Genomic DNA, 21,293 nt, shown 5'->3' with positions numbered 1-21,293 from the left:
CTTAATTGATGGTAAATATGCTGAACAGTTCTAGCAATTAATAAAGTTTGTTCTTCTAAAAGGACATCCCCAAATTGTTGCATATTCCCAAAGTTATGATTTTCAGAAGATACATTTGTGGTTTTGTGTCTACCCTCTATAATTGGAGCTGCTAGGGTCAGCACATTATCACACAAAATGTCAATACAATTTTTTGTGGGAGTACTATTTAAATCTATTGCATTCTCCAGTGGTGAAAAAGAACTCACTATCTTACTCTGGGGGTGGGCAAGAGATCATGAGCTCTAGGACTACTGATTCGTTTAGATTTTCTCATTTAAAAATAAGTTATATGTCAAGCTAGAATTGTAAAATGATAAAACTTCCTGTAAAACAATGTTTCTAAAATATTAAAACATTATCAATATCAATAACAACTAAAAGTTGAATTATAAAATGATAAAATTAGAAGTAAAACAATATTTCTAGAATGACTAAAAGTTAAAAACCCAACAAAAACTTAAAAATCAGTATTAAATCAATATCTAAAAGCTCTGAATAAGTTATTTTTCCCAGCCCCTCCCCACAAACACCACTAGGAGATTCCTTTCCCACAACAATAAAAAATGATAGTCCAATGTCCAATGTAAAACTTTTAAGCCCCTCTCGTTGACCCTGAGCCAGGATTAATCAGTCACGTTCTCTGGAGGGGTTATCAGCCTCTTTACAGAAATAAAAATTGCATGCAGTGCTGTGACGATACAATGATAATACTATATTAGGTTCTCTTCTCAATGCTGTTGTGAAGAAACCCAAGAGCACTTCTTTTCTCAAAACTGTTGAGAGAACACTCAAGCAGCAGTGATGGATCCAATAAGTTGGGTGGTAACATCTGAGTAACATCTATCTTGTCCAATACCACTGACAAGATTGGCTTGTTTTAAAAAAAAAAATCTTCCAGCAGCACTTCTTTCCATGGCCATTGAAGGTGATACTGTGTCACAGCCTGTTAACATCCTATCTGGATTACTGTGATGTTCTATATGCAGGACTTTTTTTGAAAGCTGTTCAGAAGCTTCAGTTGATGCGAAGTATTACAATTAAATTCCTGACTGAGATGAGGTATTCAGATCATATCTTGCTGGTCATGAAGCAACTGCGCTGGCTTCCAGTCCACTTTGGTTGTTGTTCAAAGTGCTGTTTTCACCTTGAGAGCCCTATATGGCTCAAGACCCATGGACCTCAAAGGACCACTTGATTCACAGGCAAACCTGCCTGGACCTTGAGATCATCCTCTTTGCTTGTTCTGTAGGTCCCCTGTCTTCTGAGGTAAGTTGGATGGTGATCCAAGACAGGGCCTTCCAGGCACACTGTTTTTGGAATGCCCATACCACAGAAGCTTGCCTGGAGCTGACTTAGTTATCTTTCAGTACTAAGTGAACAGCATTTTATATGGCTAGCACGGCTTTTAAGAGGTTTTAATGGTGTAGCTGTTCTGCTGTTTTAATGTGTTGTTGTATTTTAAATTGATGATTTTAACTGTTACCTGTTTTGGAACCCCTTTTAAGGTTGAAAAGCGTGATGTAAACATGCGTGAAATAAATGAATCTGGATTTTTAAGTTATTAATATTTGCTAGATTTTCTTTTTTTATACAATGCAAATAAAACAGGGAGAGGGGACTGGGGTGTTGGGAGTAAGTTGGAACACATTCAAAGACATATATAAGCTCTCATTGATACTCAAGCATATATAACAGTGTATTATGACCAAATATCCAAAAATGTGCCTGGAGACTGTCATCTGTAGTAAGCTGCACATTCAAATATAAAAAGGGCAGTCCATTGAAAAGTAGATGGTGTGGCCTTGGACTTTTGAAGTATAAGTCTTTTTGCTACCCTGGGTGCTCTCAAAATCTACTTTCATTGACCGTCTGATACATCACAAAGCATAGGAATATAATTCAAAAGCACATGAACATCAGTAAATTTCAGTGATTTTTCTAATACAAAACTAAAAATATCTCCATCTAAAAAGGAGCCACCACAGGACATGCCCACATCATATGGGAGAGTGATGCCAAATCCATACCACAACACCAATACTGGGCCACTGTGGACATGTTTTTCCTAAAGGGACGATCCAGTAAGTATGGAAAAACAATTTCTGTTTTATTAGTTTTAATTTCAAATCAAGAGACACACAGTGGCAAGGGCAACCTTCCAATGTCTTTCATGTATGGGATGTTCTAGTGCCCTGTTCCACTCCTCTCTAATGACCAAACTTACTGATGTCTAGTAATTGCTTATATAGACAAATTATAGCCTTGTTAATGTGTCGTAAAGAAATTAATTGTTCTAATATTTGTGGGTTTGCAGAAGCAATAAGAGATGATGGGCCAAAAATAGATATTAAAAGGTGTGTTAATTCCAAGTATCGCCAGCGGGCTGTTGTTGGCAATTAGTATTTCCGTTGTAATTCTGAATAGGGCAGAAAATCTCCATCTGCTCCTAGGAGTTGATCCAATGTATAAATTCCACAATTAGTCCATTTTTTCCAAAGGAAAGATTGGCTTGCTATTCTTAAATCTGGATTATACCAAATGGGTAATTTAGCATGTTTATAGGGCTTAAACTGAAATTGATGGGCAAGCGTATGTCACACTGCTGTAATAATAGGTGGGATTATTTCTTCTCTACGTAGATGGGTAGACCCCAGTGCCATCCACTGAGGGATTGGTGTCAATGAGACCAGCCCATGATGGGGTGTCAGGAGAGGTAGGGTGCTGCCACCTTTGTGTGCCAAAAAGAAGAAAACTTTGTTTTATAAGCTTAAGTGAGGGAAGCTGAAGCCCCCTTATTTGGTTGGCAGTTGGATTTTTTAAAAAAATTTTTTAAGGGAAAATGTTGGGGCAGAAGACCTCCAAGATAACCTTACGAAAGACAGCATTAAGCTTTTGGAAACACTTTTGTGGGATATGCAGAGGGATGCCATCGAGGACATACATTATATGAGACAGAAAATTCATTTTAAGTGTATTGACTTTACCCCATATATTTATAGAGACATGGGTCCATCATTCTAAATCTAAGGATACCTGTTGATCATAGAATCATAGAATGGTAGGGTTGGAAGGGGCCTACAAGGCCATCGAGTCCAACCCCCTACTCAATGCAGGAATCCAAGTCAGAGCATCCCTGACAGATGGCTGTCCAGCCTCGTCTTGAAGGCCTCCAGTGTGGGAGAGCCCACCACCTCCCCAGGTAATTGGTTCCATTGTCGTGTCAGGAAGTTTTTCCTGATGTTCAGACGGAATTTGGCTTCCTGTAACTTGAGCCCATTATTCCGTGTCCTGCACTCTGGGATGATCAAGAAGAGATCCTGGCCTTCTCTGTGACAACCTTTCAAGTACTTGAAGAGTGCTATCATATCTTCCCTCAGTCTTCTCTTCTCAAGGCTAAACATGCCCATTTCTTTCAGTCTCTCTTCATAGGGCTTTGTTTCCAGTCCCCTGATCATCTTTGTTGCCCTCCTCTGAACCCTCTCCAGTTTGTCTGCATCCTTCTTCAAGTGTGGTGCCCAGAACTGGACACAGTACTCCAGATGAGGCCTAACCAGTGCTGAGTAGAGGGGAACTAGTACTTCCCGGGATTGGGAAGCTATGCTTCTATTAATGCAGCCCCAAATAGCATTTGCCTTTTTTGCAGCCACATCACATTGTTGGCTCATATTCAGCTTGTGATCGACAACAATTCCAAGATCCTTCTTGCTTGTAGTGTGGTTGAGCCACGTATCCCCCATCTTGTAACTGTGCATTTGGTTTCTTTTTCCTAGGTGCAGAACTTGGCATTTATCCCTATTAAATGTCATTCTGTTGTTTTCTGCCCAGCGCTCCAGCCTATCAAGAGCACTTTGAATTTTGTTTCTGTCTTCCAAAGTATTAGCTATCCCGCCCAATTTTGTGTCATCTGCAAATTTGATCAGCATTCCCTGCACCTCCTCCTCCAAGTCATTAATAAAAATGTTGAAGAGCACTGGGCCCAGGACTGAGCCCTGTGGTACCCCACTCGTTACCTCTCCCCAGTTTGAGAAGGTCCCATTGATAAGCACTCTTTGAGTCCGATTCTGTAGTCAACTGTGGATCCACCGGATCGTTGTTTCATCTAGCCCACTTGGAGCTAGTTTGCTCATCAGGATATTATGGCGCACTTTGTCGAAAGCTTTGCTGAAGTCGAGGTATATGATGTCTACAGCATTCCCACGATCCACAAGGGAGGTTACTTGATCAAAAAATGAGATCAGATTTGTCTGGCAGGACTTGTTTTTGACAAATCCATGTTGGCTTCGAGTAATCACGGCATTGTTGTCAAGGTGCTTCCAGATAGATTCCTTTATCATCTGCTCCAGAATTTTCCCAGGGATTGATGTCAGACTGACTGGTCTGTAGTTCCCAGGTTCCTCCTTTTTACCCTCTTTGAAGATAGGGACAACATTAGCCCTCCTCCAGTCATCTGGCACTTCCCCCGTCCTCCATGATTTCTCAAAGAGAATAGACAGCAGTTCTGAGAGTTCTTCTGCCAGTTCCTTTATGACTCTAGGATGCAGTTCATCTGGCCCTGGAGATTTGAACTCATTCAAAGTAATGAGGTGTTCCTTAACCATATGCCTATCGATCTCAAGCTGCAATCCTGCCCCTTCAGCCTGTACTTCGCCTTTGCCAGGGGGGTCATAGACCCTCTTTTGGGAGAAGACTGAGCCAAAGTAGGAATTGAGCACTTCTGCCTTTTCTTTGTCATCTGTTATCGTTTTGCCATCCTTATTTAATAGCTGAACCACCATTTCTTTCCTCTGCCTTTTACTATGCACGTAGCTGAAGAAAGCCTTTTTGTTGTTTTTAGCATCCCTTGCTAACCTCAGCTCATTCTCAGCTTTAGCCTTCCTGACGCCATCCCTGCAATTCTGTGCTATCTGCCTGCACTCTTCCTTTGTTACTTGGCCTTCTTTCCACTTCCTATATGTGTCCTTTTTTGTTTTCAGGTCATCCCTAAGCTTTTAGTGAAGCCACACTGGCTTCTTCTGTTGTCTTCCACCTTTTCTTCTTGTTGGAATTGTTTGTGATTGTGCCTTGAGAATTTCCTTTTTTAAAAGCTCCCACCCATCTTGGACTCCTTTTCTCGTTAGCATCGCTTGCCATGGGACCTTACTGATCATTGTTCTGAGTTTATTAAAATCAGCTTTCCTAAAATCCAGGGTACGCATTTGACTACACTCAGCTTTTGCTTCCCTTAGAACCAAGAACTCAAGTACAACATGGTTGCTTTCCCCCAGAGTTTCTGTAACTTTATCCACTAAGTCATCTCTGTTGGTTAGGATCAAGTCAAGGATAGCCGATCCTCTAGTTCCTTCCTCTACTTTCTGTAGGAGGAAGTTATCAGCAGCACAAGTCAGGAATTTCCTGGAGGGGCCATGTTTTGCAGAATTTGTCTCCCAACAAATATCGGCGAAATGGAAGTCCCCCATTACTACTACATCATGCTTCCTTAAAACATTGGCTATTTGCTTTTCAAAAGTTTCATCCTTGTCTTCTCCTTGATTGGGTGGCCGGTAGTAGACTCCGACCACCAGGTTCCTTTTATTCTTTGCTCTATTTATTTCAACCCAGATGCTCTCGATGGGGCTACCAAGCTCCTCCTCCTGTATTTCTGTTATGTTAACAAGTTCAAATTTAGTTTGACTATTTGAGAAATACCCCTGGGGATATGATTAATGAAGTATGTTATAGTCTCAGAACACCAACGAAAATGCCATCTAGATAATATATTATATGTTACATTTATGCCCAGAGGCATCAATTCACATTTTGCCCAGTTAAAAGTGTATCCAGAAAGGAATCCAAGGGTACTGAGGAGTTTAATAAGCTCTGCCATGGATGCCTCAGGTTTGTCAATGAACAGCAATAAATCATCTGCATATGATATTGCTTAATATTCAATGCCCCCATCAGTCAGTCCATGAATGCCATAGCACGTGCAAGCGGTTTCAGACAAAGGTCAAATATCAGCCGGGAGAAGGGACACCCCTGCCTAGTACCCCTCTCTAAGTTAAAGGGGGAAGACATAATCCCACTGGTTATCACCTGAGATCTGGGAGAGATGCAGAATTTTAAATGAATTTAAAAATTCATTTGGGAGGTCAAATGTAGTAAGAGTAGTTATGATAAACTGCCAACAGACTTTGTCAAAGGCATTTGCAGCATCTAATGACACTATGGCAGCAGGTTCAGGTTTCTGGTGGTTTAGGGCCACTAAATTCACTAACAGCTGAAGGTTATCAGGCTCCTTGACATCTATGGATAAAACCAACTTTACTAGGATGCATGAGAGCTGCTACTATCTTTAACAAACTGGATTTAAAGAGATACCGTTAAATCCAAATCTGGGTTTAAAGACAGCACTACTATAATTTTTAAGATGAATGTCAAGATCTCACCTTCTCCATGTCTATAAGAGTTACAGGAATATTCCTTCCAACCACTGCTATTACTGTACGACCACATTTATCAACACCTATAAAAAGAATGTGCATTAGAAACTCATTTGAGATTGATAAAAACAAATCCCATCTCTATGCACACCAATCAAATCTCCTCCGAAAACTCATTGTTCATTAATACACGGTTTCAGCAATCACAGTGAGGTAGCAGTACTTACTACTCAATAGAACACAAGCTTTCACTACACTGTTTTAGGGCCAGAGTTGTCTGGGATTGCACAAGAATCAAAGAGACAGCAAGTTCTCTTTCATGTACACTAACACTATGCTGTTTAACCCCTTTTCAGGGTAACAGCCACCCCTCATCTACAGCTAAGAACCATTTCCTCACCCATGTTTCATACTTGTAGTTTTAAAGATTTTGAAATATTTTGTCAATTTACTTGAAATATACATCCTGCCCTTCCAATGCATACAAAGTTTAAAATATTAAATATTAAATTGTTTCTATGTAGCAACTCTTAGGGAAAATCAAACTGTAAGGATGTATTCACAGGCTGGATTTCCCTATACAGTGTAGCATTATGACCTGGGTGACACACTTCATTTGCACACTTCACCACAATATATTCATCAACAAGGAAGAGTTATGGAGCAATTAAGGATTTGGGCCTTGAACTTACCTGTTTGGTACAAAGCTTTAAGGGACGCGATATCAGACAGGTCTTCAGCTCTTGCCCGGCAAAGCCAGCGGTTGTAACTAGAAGGCAGCCACATACAGTTTCAGAACTTTCTAAAAGATCCAGTACCAAGGTTAGCAAACAAATACAGTAGTACCAGAGGCATATTATTAAATACACCCAAATATCCTGCTCTATTTCTCATATTACTTTATGCCTCATCATTCACATAATCCAAAAGGAAAATGCGAATTATTAGAAGGTGATTATGTTGGAAACAACTCAAGTAGGCAGCACAGACCTGCCATTGCCTCATGCAAAGCACAGAATGTAAGCCTAAAGACCTAAGCAGGTTAAAGAAATATGCCTCTCGGGCTTTACATTTCCACTACAACACAGCACCATCCAATGATCAATATGCATAGTGCAGCTGCTCCCAAGAATGTAGCACTGAAGAACAATGTATCACAAATAGGAGTGCTCAGTTTGAAATAGCCTCTTACTTTCTCTGATGCTGTTTCTGTAGCGCTGCATCTGAGAGTTGCCCTTGAAGGATGAGACGCCTCTGTTTATCAACATCTCCCTCCATTCGGGCAAAAGCATGGGAGCCAATAAATGAGAGGTCTGTTTCTAGTCCCTCCTCATCAGAATTATCTGCAAAAGATATGTGAGAATAACAAACATGCTGCTCCTAATAGAGCCACAATACAAATCCAGTACAGGAAGACTATGGGATTTGCGCACAGCAGCTAGAAAGAACCGAGGTACAATAAGATGCTCTATGATGTAGTGCAGTCAGAGTTTAGCAGTGTCTTTCTATGAAACAAACAGAATAAGTGAAGTTATGTTTTACCACTCATAGTTTACAATACTACAGGCTTCATAGTTTACAACACTGCACGCTCCATCTCCTTGGGAATAGGATGACATCCTGTGAAGGGTAATTAGTCTTTAGAAGCAGGGCTTGTCTCGATTTCCCCTTTCCACTAATCGGGGGTGGGTGAGAAGAGTCCCCTCCCAGTTTGAGATATGTAGCAGTAAATGAGTAACACTGAAAAAATGATGGAAAATATAGTACATGGCTAGGGTACTGTAGAAAAACCAAGGGATCATGATACAGAGTAGGAACAAAGAGGACACTGCCTCTCCTAGAGCAGCATAAAAATATCAGAAGCATTCAAGGAGAACACAACTCCTGGTAAGTGCCTCAAAGGAAGGAAACATCCTGTGAAAGGAGATAGTATAGTCATGCCCCCATCTAAGGTGGAATTGCAGCTGTTAGGCCAAGACTACAATCTGCTGTAGCACCCTCTCTGCCTGAAGGCTGCATCAGTGAGGGCAAACATGTCCATCATGTAATGAACACACACAGAGATGATAATGGACAAGTCTATGGCCTGCATCTTTAGGATGTTAGGGCCCAGGCCCTAGAATAGTCCAGGCTGGAAACAGGGCAGGACCTGATCAAGTAATGCTTCTAGAGTGACAAATTCCTTCCACTGACTCCATTTCACAAAAGCTTTCCAAATTGCCCCCTAGATCTAACAGTGGGATATCAGAGATTCAGAAAGTACTCCCATTCAATTTCTCCATGGTCAGGCAGAGCCATCCTGGTTGCCTCTGGGGTCCAAAGGGCCTTGGGATAAAAGATCTGAACGCTCTGGAAGTTATTTCCTCTAGAAATAACAGATAAAATGATGAAGTAATAGACATAAAATCTAACAGTTCAAACAGCATCACAATAAACCAGGAACATGAAAAATAGTGCAAAGAACTTTAAAAACACTAAATGAAAAACATAAAAGCCTGGGAATATAAAAAGGTTTTCAGCTGGTGTTGAAAACCCTACAACCTAGAAGCAAGGCGAGCCTTTCTGGGGAGGGTTTGCCAAAAACAGGGCGCCACTACTGAAAAGGCTGCCTCCCTACTGACCACCCACCTCATCTCATTTGATGAGGACACCTGGAGAAGGGCCTCTGAAGAGGATCTTGGGTCTGCGCAGATACATGGCAGGGGACAATCCTTCAGGTAAACTGACCCAAAGTCATTTATGGCTTTAGAAGTTAATACCGGCACTTTGAATTGGGTCCAGTGGGATGACCTTTGCTAAGATAGATGGGGAGAATCCAACCCTATTGGTATTCTTGGACCTCTCAGTGGCTTTTGATACCATCAACTATGGTATCCTTCAGGACAGGCTGTCTGGGTTGGCAGCTGGGGGGTGGGCACACTTTTTACTTCAGTAGCCATTTTCTAGACAGTGGCTCTGGAGGATTATTGCTCTGTTCCATGGCAACGATCTCATACAGTTCCGCAGGGCTCAATTTTATCATCCTCGTTATTTAACATCTACATGAAATGGCGGCGGCAGGGTGGGTTATCTGGGATGTGGGTGCAAGTTACCTTTGGACAGGTCACTTGTCTTTTGTGACAAGCCACACCTCCCATGGCAGACACTTGGTGGTGATGCATAGAACAGTTTTTCAAATTGCCAAATGCGCCCATGGGCCCAAAAGGTTGGACACCCCTTGCTAATACCTTGAGGATAAATATATTTGGTTTATAAATTATCTCTGTCCTAACTCCTTTGCAGACTGACTTGAATGACAGACTCACCCTCTGAAACACCTGGCTTTTCACTAATTCTGATCTGACGTTCTGGCACTACTGGTTCCCCTTCTGCATTGCCAATATCAGCAGGAAGGAAAGGCAAGGACCGATTCTGCTCTTCTAGTGATCGTGGGAAGTACAGAGGCAGCATCTTCTGATAAGCAGCCTGTAGAAGGGACAGCGTTTGAGAACGTTTTGTCTTGCATTTCCACTTTTCAGGGTGGGTTAGAAATACGATGGGCCAAGAAGACCATTAAAAACTGACAAAACGCAAATAAATGGTGTTTCCCCCAGACATTCTTTGGTATAGCATGTTGGTCATGCCAACACCACAAACTGTAAATACTGACTAGTTTTCCTATATGTGGAGCTCAGTTGCAATTTCTTTAGCAGCCCTCAGCACCACTTTTTCAGCTTTTGACAAACACAGAAAGATTAATAAATTTGTTATTTAAAATAAATCATAAATTTCAATACAAGTTTAAAGCTTAAAGCAGTAAGAAATCCAGTCACTTATTTCCATGTCATCTTCCTGCCATTAGGATCTTGAGCAAGGCAGGAGCCAAAGTTTTGCTCACCACAGCTAGTCTTCTACTGCACTCTGGCAAATCCAATAAGCCACTGGCTTCCTCTCAGCCTTCAGCAGCCATGCTGTGTTTTGGAGGTGCTCAGCATAACTATGGGGATAATCTCCACCACTTCACCCTCCCCAGCTGCAAGATTGGGAGGAAGCCTAGGATTTGTTTTGGTGCTGTGCTTCGAAGGTGCTCCAAGTGCCTTGAGAGCACACCACCAAAGTGACAAGCCCCCCACCTCCCTTCTCCAGCGGGAGTGTGGGTTGTAGACTGTTGGCTTGACTCTCTGCTTCCGAGGCACATGGGGTGGGCAAGCCCCTGCTGCCATCTCACAAGAACATAAGAGCAGCCATACTGGATCAGGCCAAAGGCCTATCTAGCCCAGCATGTCAATCTCACAGTGGCCCCCAAGCAGGACATGAGTGCAACAGCATCTCCACTCCTGAGATGGAGAGGGATGTGCAAATTTGTTGGCTTGGCTCTGCAGCTCAGAGGCTCCTGAAATGCCTCAATGCACAGAGCTAAAGCAAACCCCACAGCTTTGGAGCTGTGGGGGTGAGGGGAGCAAGGGATTGCCCTCAACTTTGTGCTGTATTTCAGAGGTGCAGTGCAAAGTTAGGGACAAACCCTGCCCCATGGGCAGTTTTTACACAAACATTTTATTACTTGGTAAAACTTTTCCTGGACTGTACCACTTCAGATTGTGGGTGACATTTATGTGATATAACGATCCTTTCAAAAAAATCCCTCCTCATGGAAAACTATAATTTCCCTCCATATTTTTTTTTTAACTTTTAGTATTTTTTGTGGGGAAGCAGTCACAGTCTTCCCCTTCAGTTTGAAGTGGTACAACCCAGGAACAGTTTTGCCACATGATACACTCTTTGTCTAGAGAGCCCCCTGCCCTCTAGTTACTACATCTTAAGAAGACTCTCAGATGTTTAGTGTATCATTTGTTAATGAGCTCGCCTGCATCTGGACCACACATGCAAACTTCTCTGCCAACACATTTCCCTATTTCAAGGAAGAATTGATCTGCATTTAGCAAAAGAATGTTCACTCAAGGCAACACATGGAACCCAGGAACAGCAGTGTGAGAGAATCTTCCTCCCTCCTCCCTCTTTGCTCGGTGTTATATCTCATTTCGTAAGATACTGAGCAAGCATCACCTTAATCAATGCTAATTTACTTTGCTCATTGAAAGCTATTTTGACACCTTTTAGAATTATTCAGCCACAGCAATGCAGATTTACTTGCTTGCTTTTACATATGATCAAAGGAAGTTGGCCTCCAAACATCTTACAGCCAGGAGAAATTTACAATCCCAAAGCATAACCATTTGTTGGTTAGAAGCAAATGTCTATCAAGTAGCTAGAGTATATTTGACTTCAGAAACAAGAATGAGAAGGTTTTGAATTTAAGTTTATTGTACATAGGATCAACATAGAGAGGCTCACAATTGCAGACCAAATGCCCATAGATATGAACAGGACATACCTCTTCAAGCTCCGACACTGCAAACACCACTTTTTCAAGAGTTTCCCCATGAACCTCTAAAAATCGTCTGACTGTTCCTGTGGATGGTGGGAAATCAACAGACATAGTCAGCAAGACCAGAAGGGACATTCAAGTTTACCATATAGAAGCAAAGTACAAGACTACCTTCCTACATTTCATTATTTTCCCCATCTGGAAGCCTGCTCTGGAGGCAAAGGTTTTTATTTAGCCATATGATGATGTAAGTACTCAACAGAAACAGTAGCTATAATACATGTGCAGTTTTTGTCAATGCATTTCAGTAGGGGTGTAGAGCCTCCAGCCTGCCTATGCACCCCCAGTTTAACTTTTTAGCATAATGTCATTAGCAATGTTCATTGTTTTCTTAAGGACGCTGTGCTGGTAAATCGCCTCCATCCTTGCTGTATAGTGTTGGTGGTTGAGTTTGCCTGGTAATCATACCATTTTTGGTTAGGGATGTCTGTCTCAGTGTCTTTCCCAGAGGTATGTTGTATGTAGCAAAACAAGTGACCACAGCCTCCAGTGCCACAAGCCCTTCTATTGCAAGTCCATTGTGCCTCTTTTTTCCACTTTACTTTGCCACAAGGGGACTTACAAATAATAGATATAAAGTTGCATTTCACATTGTTGTTTTCTCTTTATTGTGTGTAAAGTTGCACTGAGAGTATTTTTTATGTCACAGGGACTTGGGGATTGTGGGTAGGGTTGTATTCGGAAGTTGGTACCATAGACCTTGTTTCAGCAAATCTGTTTTGAACAGAGAAAAAAGTTCAGAAAGCCCACTGGACTGTTTTCTGTATGGATTAATGGTAGTCCTTCTGTGAAGGTTGAAAATTTATTTCCATTTGAAGCTCAAGTATGCATAACTTGCAGCACCAATACTGACTTGAGGGTTGGGCAGATGTTGTGGTCTATAGGAATTCTATCTCCCTGTCTAGGCTTCCTGTCCATTCGAGTGCCAATCTTCAGTGTTTATACCTTGTGTTGGGTACTCAGGACAGATGAGAGATTCTGCTGGTGTGCCACCCACCCCGCTACCCCTTAGTCTCCCCATCTGAGCTGACAGAGATGGTCTCAGATTTGGTGTTGAGGACCTCTAGAATGATGGTTCTGGGGGATTTCAACTTCCATGCTGAGGCTGCTGGTTCCAGGGCAACTAAAGACTTCATGGTTGGCATAGCAACCATAGGGCTGTCTCAGCATGTCATAGGTCCAACACATGTAAGAGGACACACACTTGATTTGGTTTTCTCGACTGGGCAGGAGGATGGTGATCTGAAAGTGGGGGAATTAACACCTATCCCATTATCATGGTTGGATCATGTCCTATTGAGGTTTAGACTTCCAGTGGTCTTTCTCCTCGGCATGGGTGAGCGACCTATTAAAATGGTCTGCCTATCGAGGCTAATGGATTCCAATGGATGCTAGAGGGCTCTGGGTTTTTTTTCCTGCTGCTCCTGTCAAAGCCCTGGTCACCGTGTGGTTGACCACCTGTGTGCTTGACCCTTAACCTTCACGGCTTATTACAACTAATAGAGAGTAAATGTCTGGGTCTTGGAATGGGTCCAGGAGGTTGTAAATTTCTCCTTGAGAAAGGGGGTGGTATAGGCCTCTTTAAAGGAGGTGGTAATTAGGCCACTCCTGAAAAAGCCTAACCTGGACCCAGAAGATGTTAACAACTATAGGCCAACTGTCAAATCCCCTTCCTGTTTGAGTGGGTGGTTGCCAGTCAACTCCAGACACTTGAATGAACACAAACAGTCTTGGTCGCTCAGTGGGATGATCTTTACTGAGAGAGGGACAGGGGGAGTGCAACCCTTGTTATTTGTTTGGATCTCCTGGCAGCTTTCGATACCATCAATCATGGTATCCTTCTGGATAAGTTGTCTGGGCTGGGAGTTGGAATGACTTCCCCAGAGAGGCTTGCCTGGCTCCTACGTTGTGGTCTTTTCAGCACCAAGTGAAGACCTTATTTTCCCAGACATTTTAGTCTTTCCATTCTGTTGTTTTTAAAACTATATTTTAAATCTTTGCACTGCTGCTATGTTTTATTTTGTGTGTTTTTTTTAATTTTGGTTTTATACTATAGTTTTAAACTTTTATATTATGATTTATCATGCTGTATTTTATAGTTTTAATTGCTGTGAACCACCCAGAGAGCATCGGCTATTGGGCAGTACAGAAATGCAATAAATAAAATTAATAAATAATAAAAGTTTGAACTTCATATATTTTTATTTCTTGGGATAGTGCTTGTACTAAAAATGTCCACAGGTGGCAGAACAAGCGAGGATATCTCAATAAGCAGTTATGGATCAACAGCAGTAGCACCAGCATTGTGGTAGGTAGTTGGCATTGTTGTATCTATAAAGTTGCCTAAGGTAGCACAGAGATAAAGCAAGCACAAGCTGCCATAAACAAACAAGCTAATAACATAGTATGGCAAGTCCTCTGCTTCTTTGGCTCTGACTATATATACCCCCAGATGGAAGAGAAAATATTCTTAGGTGCCTGAAAAACCTTTTACTATGCCTAATGCATTTCGAAAAGGACTTTCCTTCCTCAGGGACTGTAACTGAAATATCATTGCAGACATTATTAACTGTTTAAAACACTCCTAAAATCTGTAAACATGACTAAAAAATAACAAATAATGTACTAAAATGCATCCACAATTTACAACACTTATAAGACATAACCATTAAAGAAATTTTTTGCTTTGGGTTATGTTAGATGAAAGTTCTAATGTATTGCCTTTACCTACAGATACATTAAAATGCACCCACATGTTGAAATAAAAAAAGCTTCCTTTTCACGAGACTCCTTGCATACACATCTAGACCGAACCTAATCCAGTGGACTCCCTTGGCTGCTCAAAGAAACCATTCCATTAACACGGAACCTTTATGACCTTATTAGCACATTCTTTTACAGAAACGTTTTCTCTGTGTATTTCTATCTTCTTACACACCTGCTTATCTTTCTGCTAATGTTCTTTGCAAAGAAAGTTCTTTCCAAAACGCGTTGGACATAATGGAAGATTTTTCAGGCACCTGAGAATATTTTCTCTTCTGTTTTGGGACACATCTTCCCCCTCTTCCTGTTTCCTCTAACTATATATAAGCTATCATTATGTGGAATATTGATCATGTCCTTGACACAGCACATTATGCATTGCCTGGAATTGTTTGTTTAGGAGTGACAGATGCAGTCTCCTCTATAATACGTTAGGCTAGTAACTTATTTTGAAATACCAGAACTCCTCATTGGCTCAATTCAGATATCATACCAAACTATAATTAAGCCAGCTCAACTATGTTTTGGTGTGATGGCTGAAACTATGGTTTGTCAGTTCAGACATTGCTCTGTCTCCAAAGGTAACTGCACCGGATTGCTGAGTAGATGGAAACTGAAAGCACACATGCAATTCCAAATCATTCTTTGCCACTATGTTTAGAACCTTAAACCATTGTTTGGCATGATGACTGAATTGCATATAACACATGTGTATGTATGTATTCCAATTAAATTGGTTTTAGTAAGAGAAATGGCCTAGTTTAGTGTTTTGTTCTAATTTATGGATATAATGAAGTAGTTATAATGATATAGTGAAGCTGTGCACCGCTTTGGCCCGAAGCCCGACCTCCAAGTCGAAGCAGGGTGCTTCAGGCTGCCTCCAAGGTGAGGCAGTGGGGGCACGAACCTGCATAAAGTGGGTTGGGTTGTTCCAAAGCATTTTTTTTGACATGATCCAGACGCCCAGCTGCTGCCACCCAGCCCCAGAAGCCCAACCAACAATCTTGTTGTCCAGGCCGGGGGGAGCCATTTTTAAAATGGTGACTCCCTGTATTTCTGGAAATAGATGTACAGGTTCTATTTCCGGAAATATAGGCATTTGCCATTTTAAAAATCCCCTCCTTCCAGAACAACAAGACAGCTGCCACCGCACATCCAGAGGGCCCAGATAAGGAGCTGGGGGCTCTACAGCGAGTTGGGGGTGGGGCCGAAGCAGGATTTGGATGTCTGAAACCTGCTTTGGCTCTGGAGGCCAAAGCGTGCTGGGGGGCCCCAAATCAGTCTGAAGTAAATTGGGCTGGGAAGCCCCAAAGCAGCCTCTGAGGTGGATCAAGGGTCCATGCACAGCCCTATAATGAAGTCATCCTATGCTTTGCACTATTCATTAGTCATTCCTCAAACACACGGTTATCAACATGCACAGTTCAAGTGGGCAATGTAAAAGACCCATGCTGTATTAGACTTTTCTGTGAAGCCTTTGGCACAATGCCCTAGTCCAGGGGTGGGCAGATGTCAGGCTTGCAGGATCTCCTTTGGGCAGTATATAATGCAACACTACAGCTAATGCAAATTATGTTGTGCTACCATAAACAACCTCTAGCGCAATGTCAACAGCGTTTGCTGGTGCAATTAGGTTTCCCTATTAAGGCAGTAGTAGCGTCACACTGAATACTGTCCTATGTTTTACTAGACACCAGAGATCCACTAACTGGATCCTGGTGCAAAATAGTAGCTCAGGCAGACATATGGGAAGAATTAAGGAACAGGGTGCCTGTGATGACAAGATTAAGCCAGGAATGTGTGATCAGTACAAGAAGCAAGCTCACAAGTCCTTTCACACAAAAATCTGTGCCTGATCCCCACCCCCGACCCCCAAAGCATTCTTTTCAGCAATGTAATTTAGCGGGGAAAGGCTTTTTAGTTCTCGCTGTAGTTAGACAATTGGAAGTCAGAAACCTTTGCCGATCTACTGCACATTACCCAGAGCAATACCAGTAGATCTTGACCTACTGTCTGCCCACTTCTGCTAGTGCCAATGTCACATATTCTTCCCCTGCCTACCCCACTCTCCATTTCCTTCTTCTTGTGTCTATTTCTAGATTGTAAGCCCCTTGGTGCAGAGACCTGTCCTCTCATTCCTTGTAAAGCCCAATATCTATAGATTAGGCTACAACAACAAACAACAACTTTTTCCAGGGTACTTACGCAGTGCTATGTGGGTGGCATCTACTAAAGGGTAACCTCGTTTCACAGTGTTTATCACACAGAATCCCAGAGAGGACATTGCCTGCTCCCTAAAGCCAGAATTGTAAAGAAAGATGTAAGCAAGTTATGAGCAGACCAATGCTACTGAAGTCAAAGTAGATTCATGCCAGTTTTCCTGTCTAAATAGGTTGCATTTATTATTGGAGCATAACAGTGGTGATTAAGATCATCAGAATTACTCAAAGGTAGCAGGTTAGTCTGTTTTCTGCAGCATCACCATAGAACCAACTGCCTAGGGAGGTGGTGGGCTCTCCATCACTGGAGGAATTCAAGCAAAGACTGGGCAGCCATCCATCAGGGATGATTTAAACTGGATTCTTGCACTGAGCAGGGGGTTGGAATCAATGGCCTGAGTGGCCCCTTCCATTTGATTCACATAATTCTATGAATCAAATATTGAAAAGAATTTACAGAGATGACCTAATATTCAGTTATCCTGGATGGAGAAAGTAGCGGTGATGAATATGGCTATCTAGGTTTCTATTTTGTTTTCTCTACTTTTGTTAGATATTCCTCTTAAAAAGCTTTGAGAGGAGGAAAAAATGCCATCATAATTTAAGTGGGGGAATCCCACCCTGAATACCTATTATAACCACTCTTGATGAGGGCGGTTTAAGTGTTCCCAGTATTATTCTTGTACGCTTACCACCTAGATCTTATTAAGCAGCAGTTTTCAGATCACAAGGAGAAATTATAATGTCAGACTGAACAAGAGTAAAGGACTCAAAAAGGTGTCAAAATTGCATCCAATGAAATAAAGTAATATGCTCATCGTTGGGGATATGGAAGCAGTGAAATAGAAAGTATTAAGGGATTATTGTTATAACTGCCCAATTTTAGCTTTCAAGTAGGTATTCTGAAGGTTATGAGTTCAGATCCCTTAGCAAAAGGGACCTCAAAATAGAGTCCAGTGAGTGGATAGCAATGCCAAGTGACTGAATAAAACCTCTCTGAAAGAAGTCTGAAAGAATCTAGAAACAGACACAAGACGAAGGAAATGGAGGGTGGGGTAGACAGGGGAAGAATACACACCGCTAATCAATCATACACACCGCTAATCAATCAAAAGCCTAGAAGCTTGTTATATATTCTAGTGTTCCAAAGATCATAAACAAGAACACAAATTCTAAGGCAGGAGACAGGTTAGTTTGTACGGCAAAACCAGAAGTAATATAATCTGTCATTAAGGATAGATTATCCAGCCGCAGATTTGGAGGGACCTCCTATGTTGAAGTTAGGTAGGAGGTCCTGCACCTCAGAACAGGTAGCTTTGCAAGACCACAGTCCTAAGTGTGAAAAATGTAAAACTTTAATAGCCTGCTCAGGACAAGAAATACAATGGGTGAGTTCGCACAATGTGACAACTCACCTGACCCACAAGCTACGCAGTGTGGGTTGTTCGCTGAACAACCCATGATGAGCCCGGCAGATGACTGGGCTTACCGTGGGTTGTTCTCCCCTTCCTTCCCCCTCGGTCCTCGAGCTGGCTCCAGCGTGTATCCCAGGAGAATCTGCAACAGAACCCATCTTGTCTGCCTATCCCATCCTCCTCCCCACTCCAGTTGTGACCCTGTTTTCATTCCCTTGCTTTTTCCCCCCACTCAGGCCTCAATATTTGCGCAAATGGGGCCAGAATATTTATTTTTTGGCTCCAGGAATTCATGCAAGTGTCCCCATTAATTATTATTTTGTGTTGGTTTTTTGCACTTGCGCAAGTGCCCACTTGCAGCTGTCAAAAATATATATAGCCTTGCCTTGTCTATCACCTTGCATGTTACAGCTGTCAAAAGGAACAAACTGTGGTATGAAACATACAAGGGAACTGACAAGACAGGACTGTATATAGGCTAACTTGTCAGACATTGACGGCTGATAGGTCGGGAAAAGGGGACCTGATCGGCCATGTAGCAAGGTGATCCCCAGGGTTTTAAGCACTGAACTGACACTTGGGGATGCCCTGCTTCCACTCCACACTTCCCCGAGTCTCCAGCAAGTCCTTTAAGGGAGATCTATGCTCCCCCACCCCTGCCTTTTCGTAGCTCCAGTTACACACGTACATACACACAGAGTATTTGCCTGTCACAAGCAGACACACACTTACTTTGCTAGTTGAAGGATGTTACGATAGCAGCTATACAAGGAGCTCTCTGCTGCTGTTCGATATCGACTTTTGTATTTCGGTCCCACAGTGTGAATGATGAAACGGGCAGCAAGATTAAATCCCTTTGTCAGCTTTGCCTCTCCTGTCCGACAACCTAAAAAAACCCAGAATGATAAAAGCACTGTCATAGCAAATAGATCCCCCTTTATACTCCTGCATGTGCTTGGAGCTTCCCGTGTTATATCCACACTACTTGTTAAACCTAGGGAAATTTAAAATGCAGCTTGCAGAACAGCATAGCTGGGTGGAGAGGAACAGAGCTGTTCAGGAAAGACAACCATTGATTAGCATTATGAGAACCAGCTTGTGAGAGCCTTGGGTTCAAACCCTGCCCCTTCCTCTGTTACAGCTATAAGTAGGGGCTTTGGAAACTTTGCTTCCATTTTTGACTGATCGCAGCTTAGCATTATGTCCAAACCAAAACAAACCGCAGTTAGTCTTAAGCATGATTGACTAAAACTAGCTAATTTCATAAACCATGGTTTGAAGTTGACTTGTTCTTAGCAAACCATAGCAAGCATTGTATGATACTTTTGGTCTTCTGCTGTGAATACTTTTTGACTTTCAATCCGTTTTAGTCACTGAATTTTATATGCATCGCTAATTGCTATTTTAAGGAACCTGGGCATACTGATTATTTTTATGAGGGAGTTCTGCTGTGGATTTTGTATGGATTTCCCTTTTTGGTGCAGTTGAATGTTTGGAAGTTAACCAAATTTATATTATACTTACCTTTCAGTTTCTGTAGCTCAGCCCTCAGGTCAGGTCCTGCGTGCATGTAAATACTTTCAGACACTGCATTCTTATCTGTGAGAGACTCATTGCTGGTGTTCACCACAGCTGTGCTGTTTAGCAATGCTACATCACCCCTCCTGAGGAAAGATCACTACCATTTAGTGCACAGCACAGAAGTAAACAAGAAGTACCCCCACCCCCTAAAAACCCACACAGAAAAGGAAGCTCTTCACCAGTGTTGTGCGGATATTGCTGCATGTCTTTCCCCCCAGTGGAGCTGTTTTGACATGTATGGATTAATACGACAGCAATGGAATAGTTTAATTCACTGACCACACAATACAACTCAGCATGAATAGAACAAAAAACTAAGAACAAACAAGATTTCCAGACCCAGACAATTACACACAGACTTCACTTTCCAGATAGAGATTGCAAAGAGATTGTGGCTGCCCTTAAGTAAGCGCGTCTTTCCAGAACAGAGACTGGATTACAGTAGGCCAATCACATTGCCGGTGCTTGTTTATGTATATAACAAAAGGTTACCCGTTATTATTATTTATTACATTTCTATACTGCCCCATAGCCAAAGCTCTCTTGGCGATTTACAAAGGTTAGCACATTAAAAGTACAATATGCAGAATGTAAAATATAAAACACACACAAACAGACAGTATACACAAAGATAGCATATATTTAAAAATAACTTTGAGCAATCAGCCAAACCATAAAACAAATCCAAGATCAATTAAAACTCATCACATGCTGCCAGATGCCTGGGAAAAGAGAAAAATCTTGACCTGGCACAGAAAAGATAACAATGTTGGTGCCAGGCGGACCTCATCAGAGAGATCATTCTACAATTGAGGGGCCACCACAGAGAAGACCTTCTCCCTTGTTGCTATCTTCCGAACCTCCCTTGGGGTAGGCATCCAGAGGAGGGCCTTAGATGTTGAACGTAGTCTATGGGTATGTTTGACTTAGGAGAGGCGCTCCATCAGGTATTGCAGTCCCAAGCCATGTAAGCTCTATAGGTTAAAACCAGCACCTTGAATTGGGCTCGGAAACATATTGGCAGCCAATGCAAGCAGGCCAGAGTAGGTCTTATGTGTGTGGACCTTCTGGTCCCCATTATCAATCTGGCTGCCGCATTTTGCACGAGCTGCAGCTTCTAAACCATCTTCAAAGGCAGCCCCTTGTAGAGCGCATTGCTGTAACCTAACTTGGAGGTTACCAGAGCATAGACAACTGAAGCCAGGTTATCCCAGTCTAGATAGGGACAAAGCTAGGCCACCAACCAAAGTTGGTAGAAAGTACTCTGTGTCACTGAGGCCACCTGAGCCTCAAGTGACAAGAATGGTCCTAGGAGAACCCCAAAGCTACAAACCTGCTCCTTCAGGGGGAGTGCAACCCCATCCAGAACAGGTTGAACACCCTCCATCCAGTCAGAAGAACCACCTACTAACAACATCTTAGTCTTGTC

The 21,293-nt window shown here is 42.2% G+C and overlaps 1 protein-coding gene across 7 annotated transcripts in view; it reads right to left on the bottom strand.

The window, feature by feature from the left end:
• Positions 1-21,293, bottom strand: part of GDAP2 (ganglioside induced differentiation associated protein 2) — a 47,972-nt gene that overhangs the window by 18,527 nt on the left and 8,152 nt on the right. For all 7 annotated transcript variants that reach the window (XM_084835277.1, XM_084835273.1, XM_084835274.1 and 4 more), the window contains exons 3-10: positions 19,808-19,947; positions 19,016-19,169; positions 16,855-16,943; positions 11,833-11,909; positions 9,767-9,926; positions 7,654-7,804; positions 7,154-7,230; positions 6,468-6,544 (exon numbers count right to left, since the gene is read on the bottom strand). In XM_084835277.1, the coding sequence (XP_084691403.1) occupies positions 6,468-6,544; positions 7,154-7,230; positions 7,654-7,804; positions 9,767-9,926; positions 11,833-11,909; positions 16,855-16,943; positions 19,016-19,169; positions 19,808-19,947 (925 nt within the window). The remainder of the gene's footprint in view (positions 1-6,467; positions 6,545-7,153; positions 7,231-7,653; positions 7,805-9,766; positions 9,927-11,832; positions 11,910-16,854; positions 16,944-19,015; positions 19,170-19,807; positions 19,948-21,293) is intronic.

Source organism: Heloderma suspectum, chromosome 2, assembly GCF_057233095.1.
Source record: "Heloderma suspectum isolate Gila_16-S chromosome 2, 16-S_ref, whole genome shotgun sequence".
NCBI lineage: Eukaryota > Metazoa > Chordata > Lepidosauria > Squamata > Helodermatidae > Heloderma > Heloderma suspectum.
This window is presented reverse-complemented; position numbering and strand designations above follow the sequence as displayed.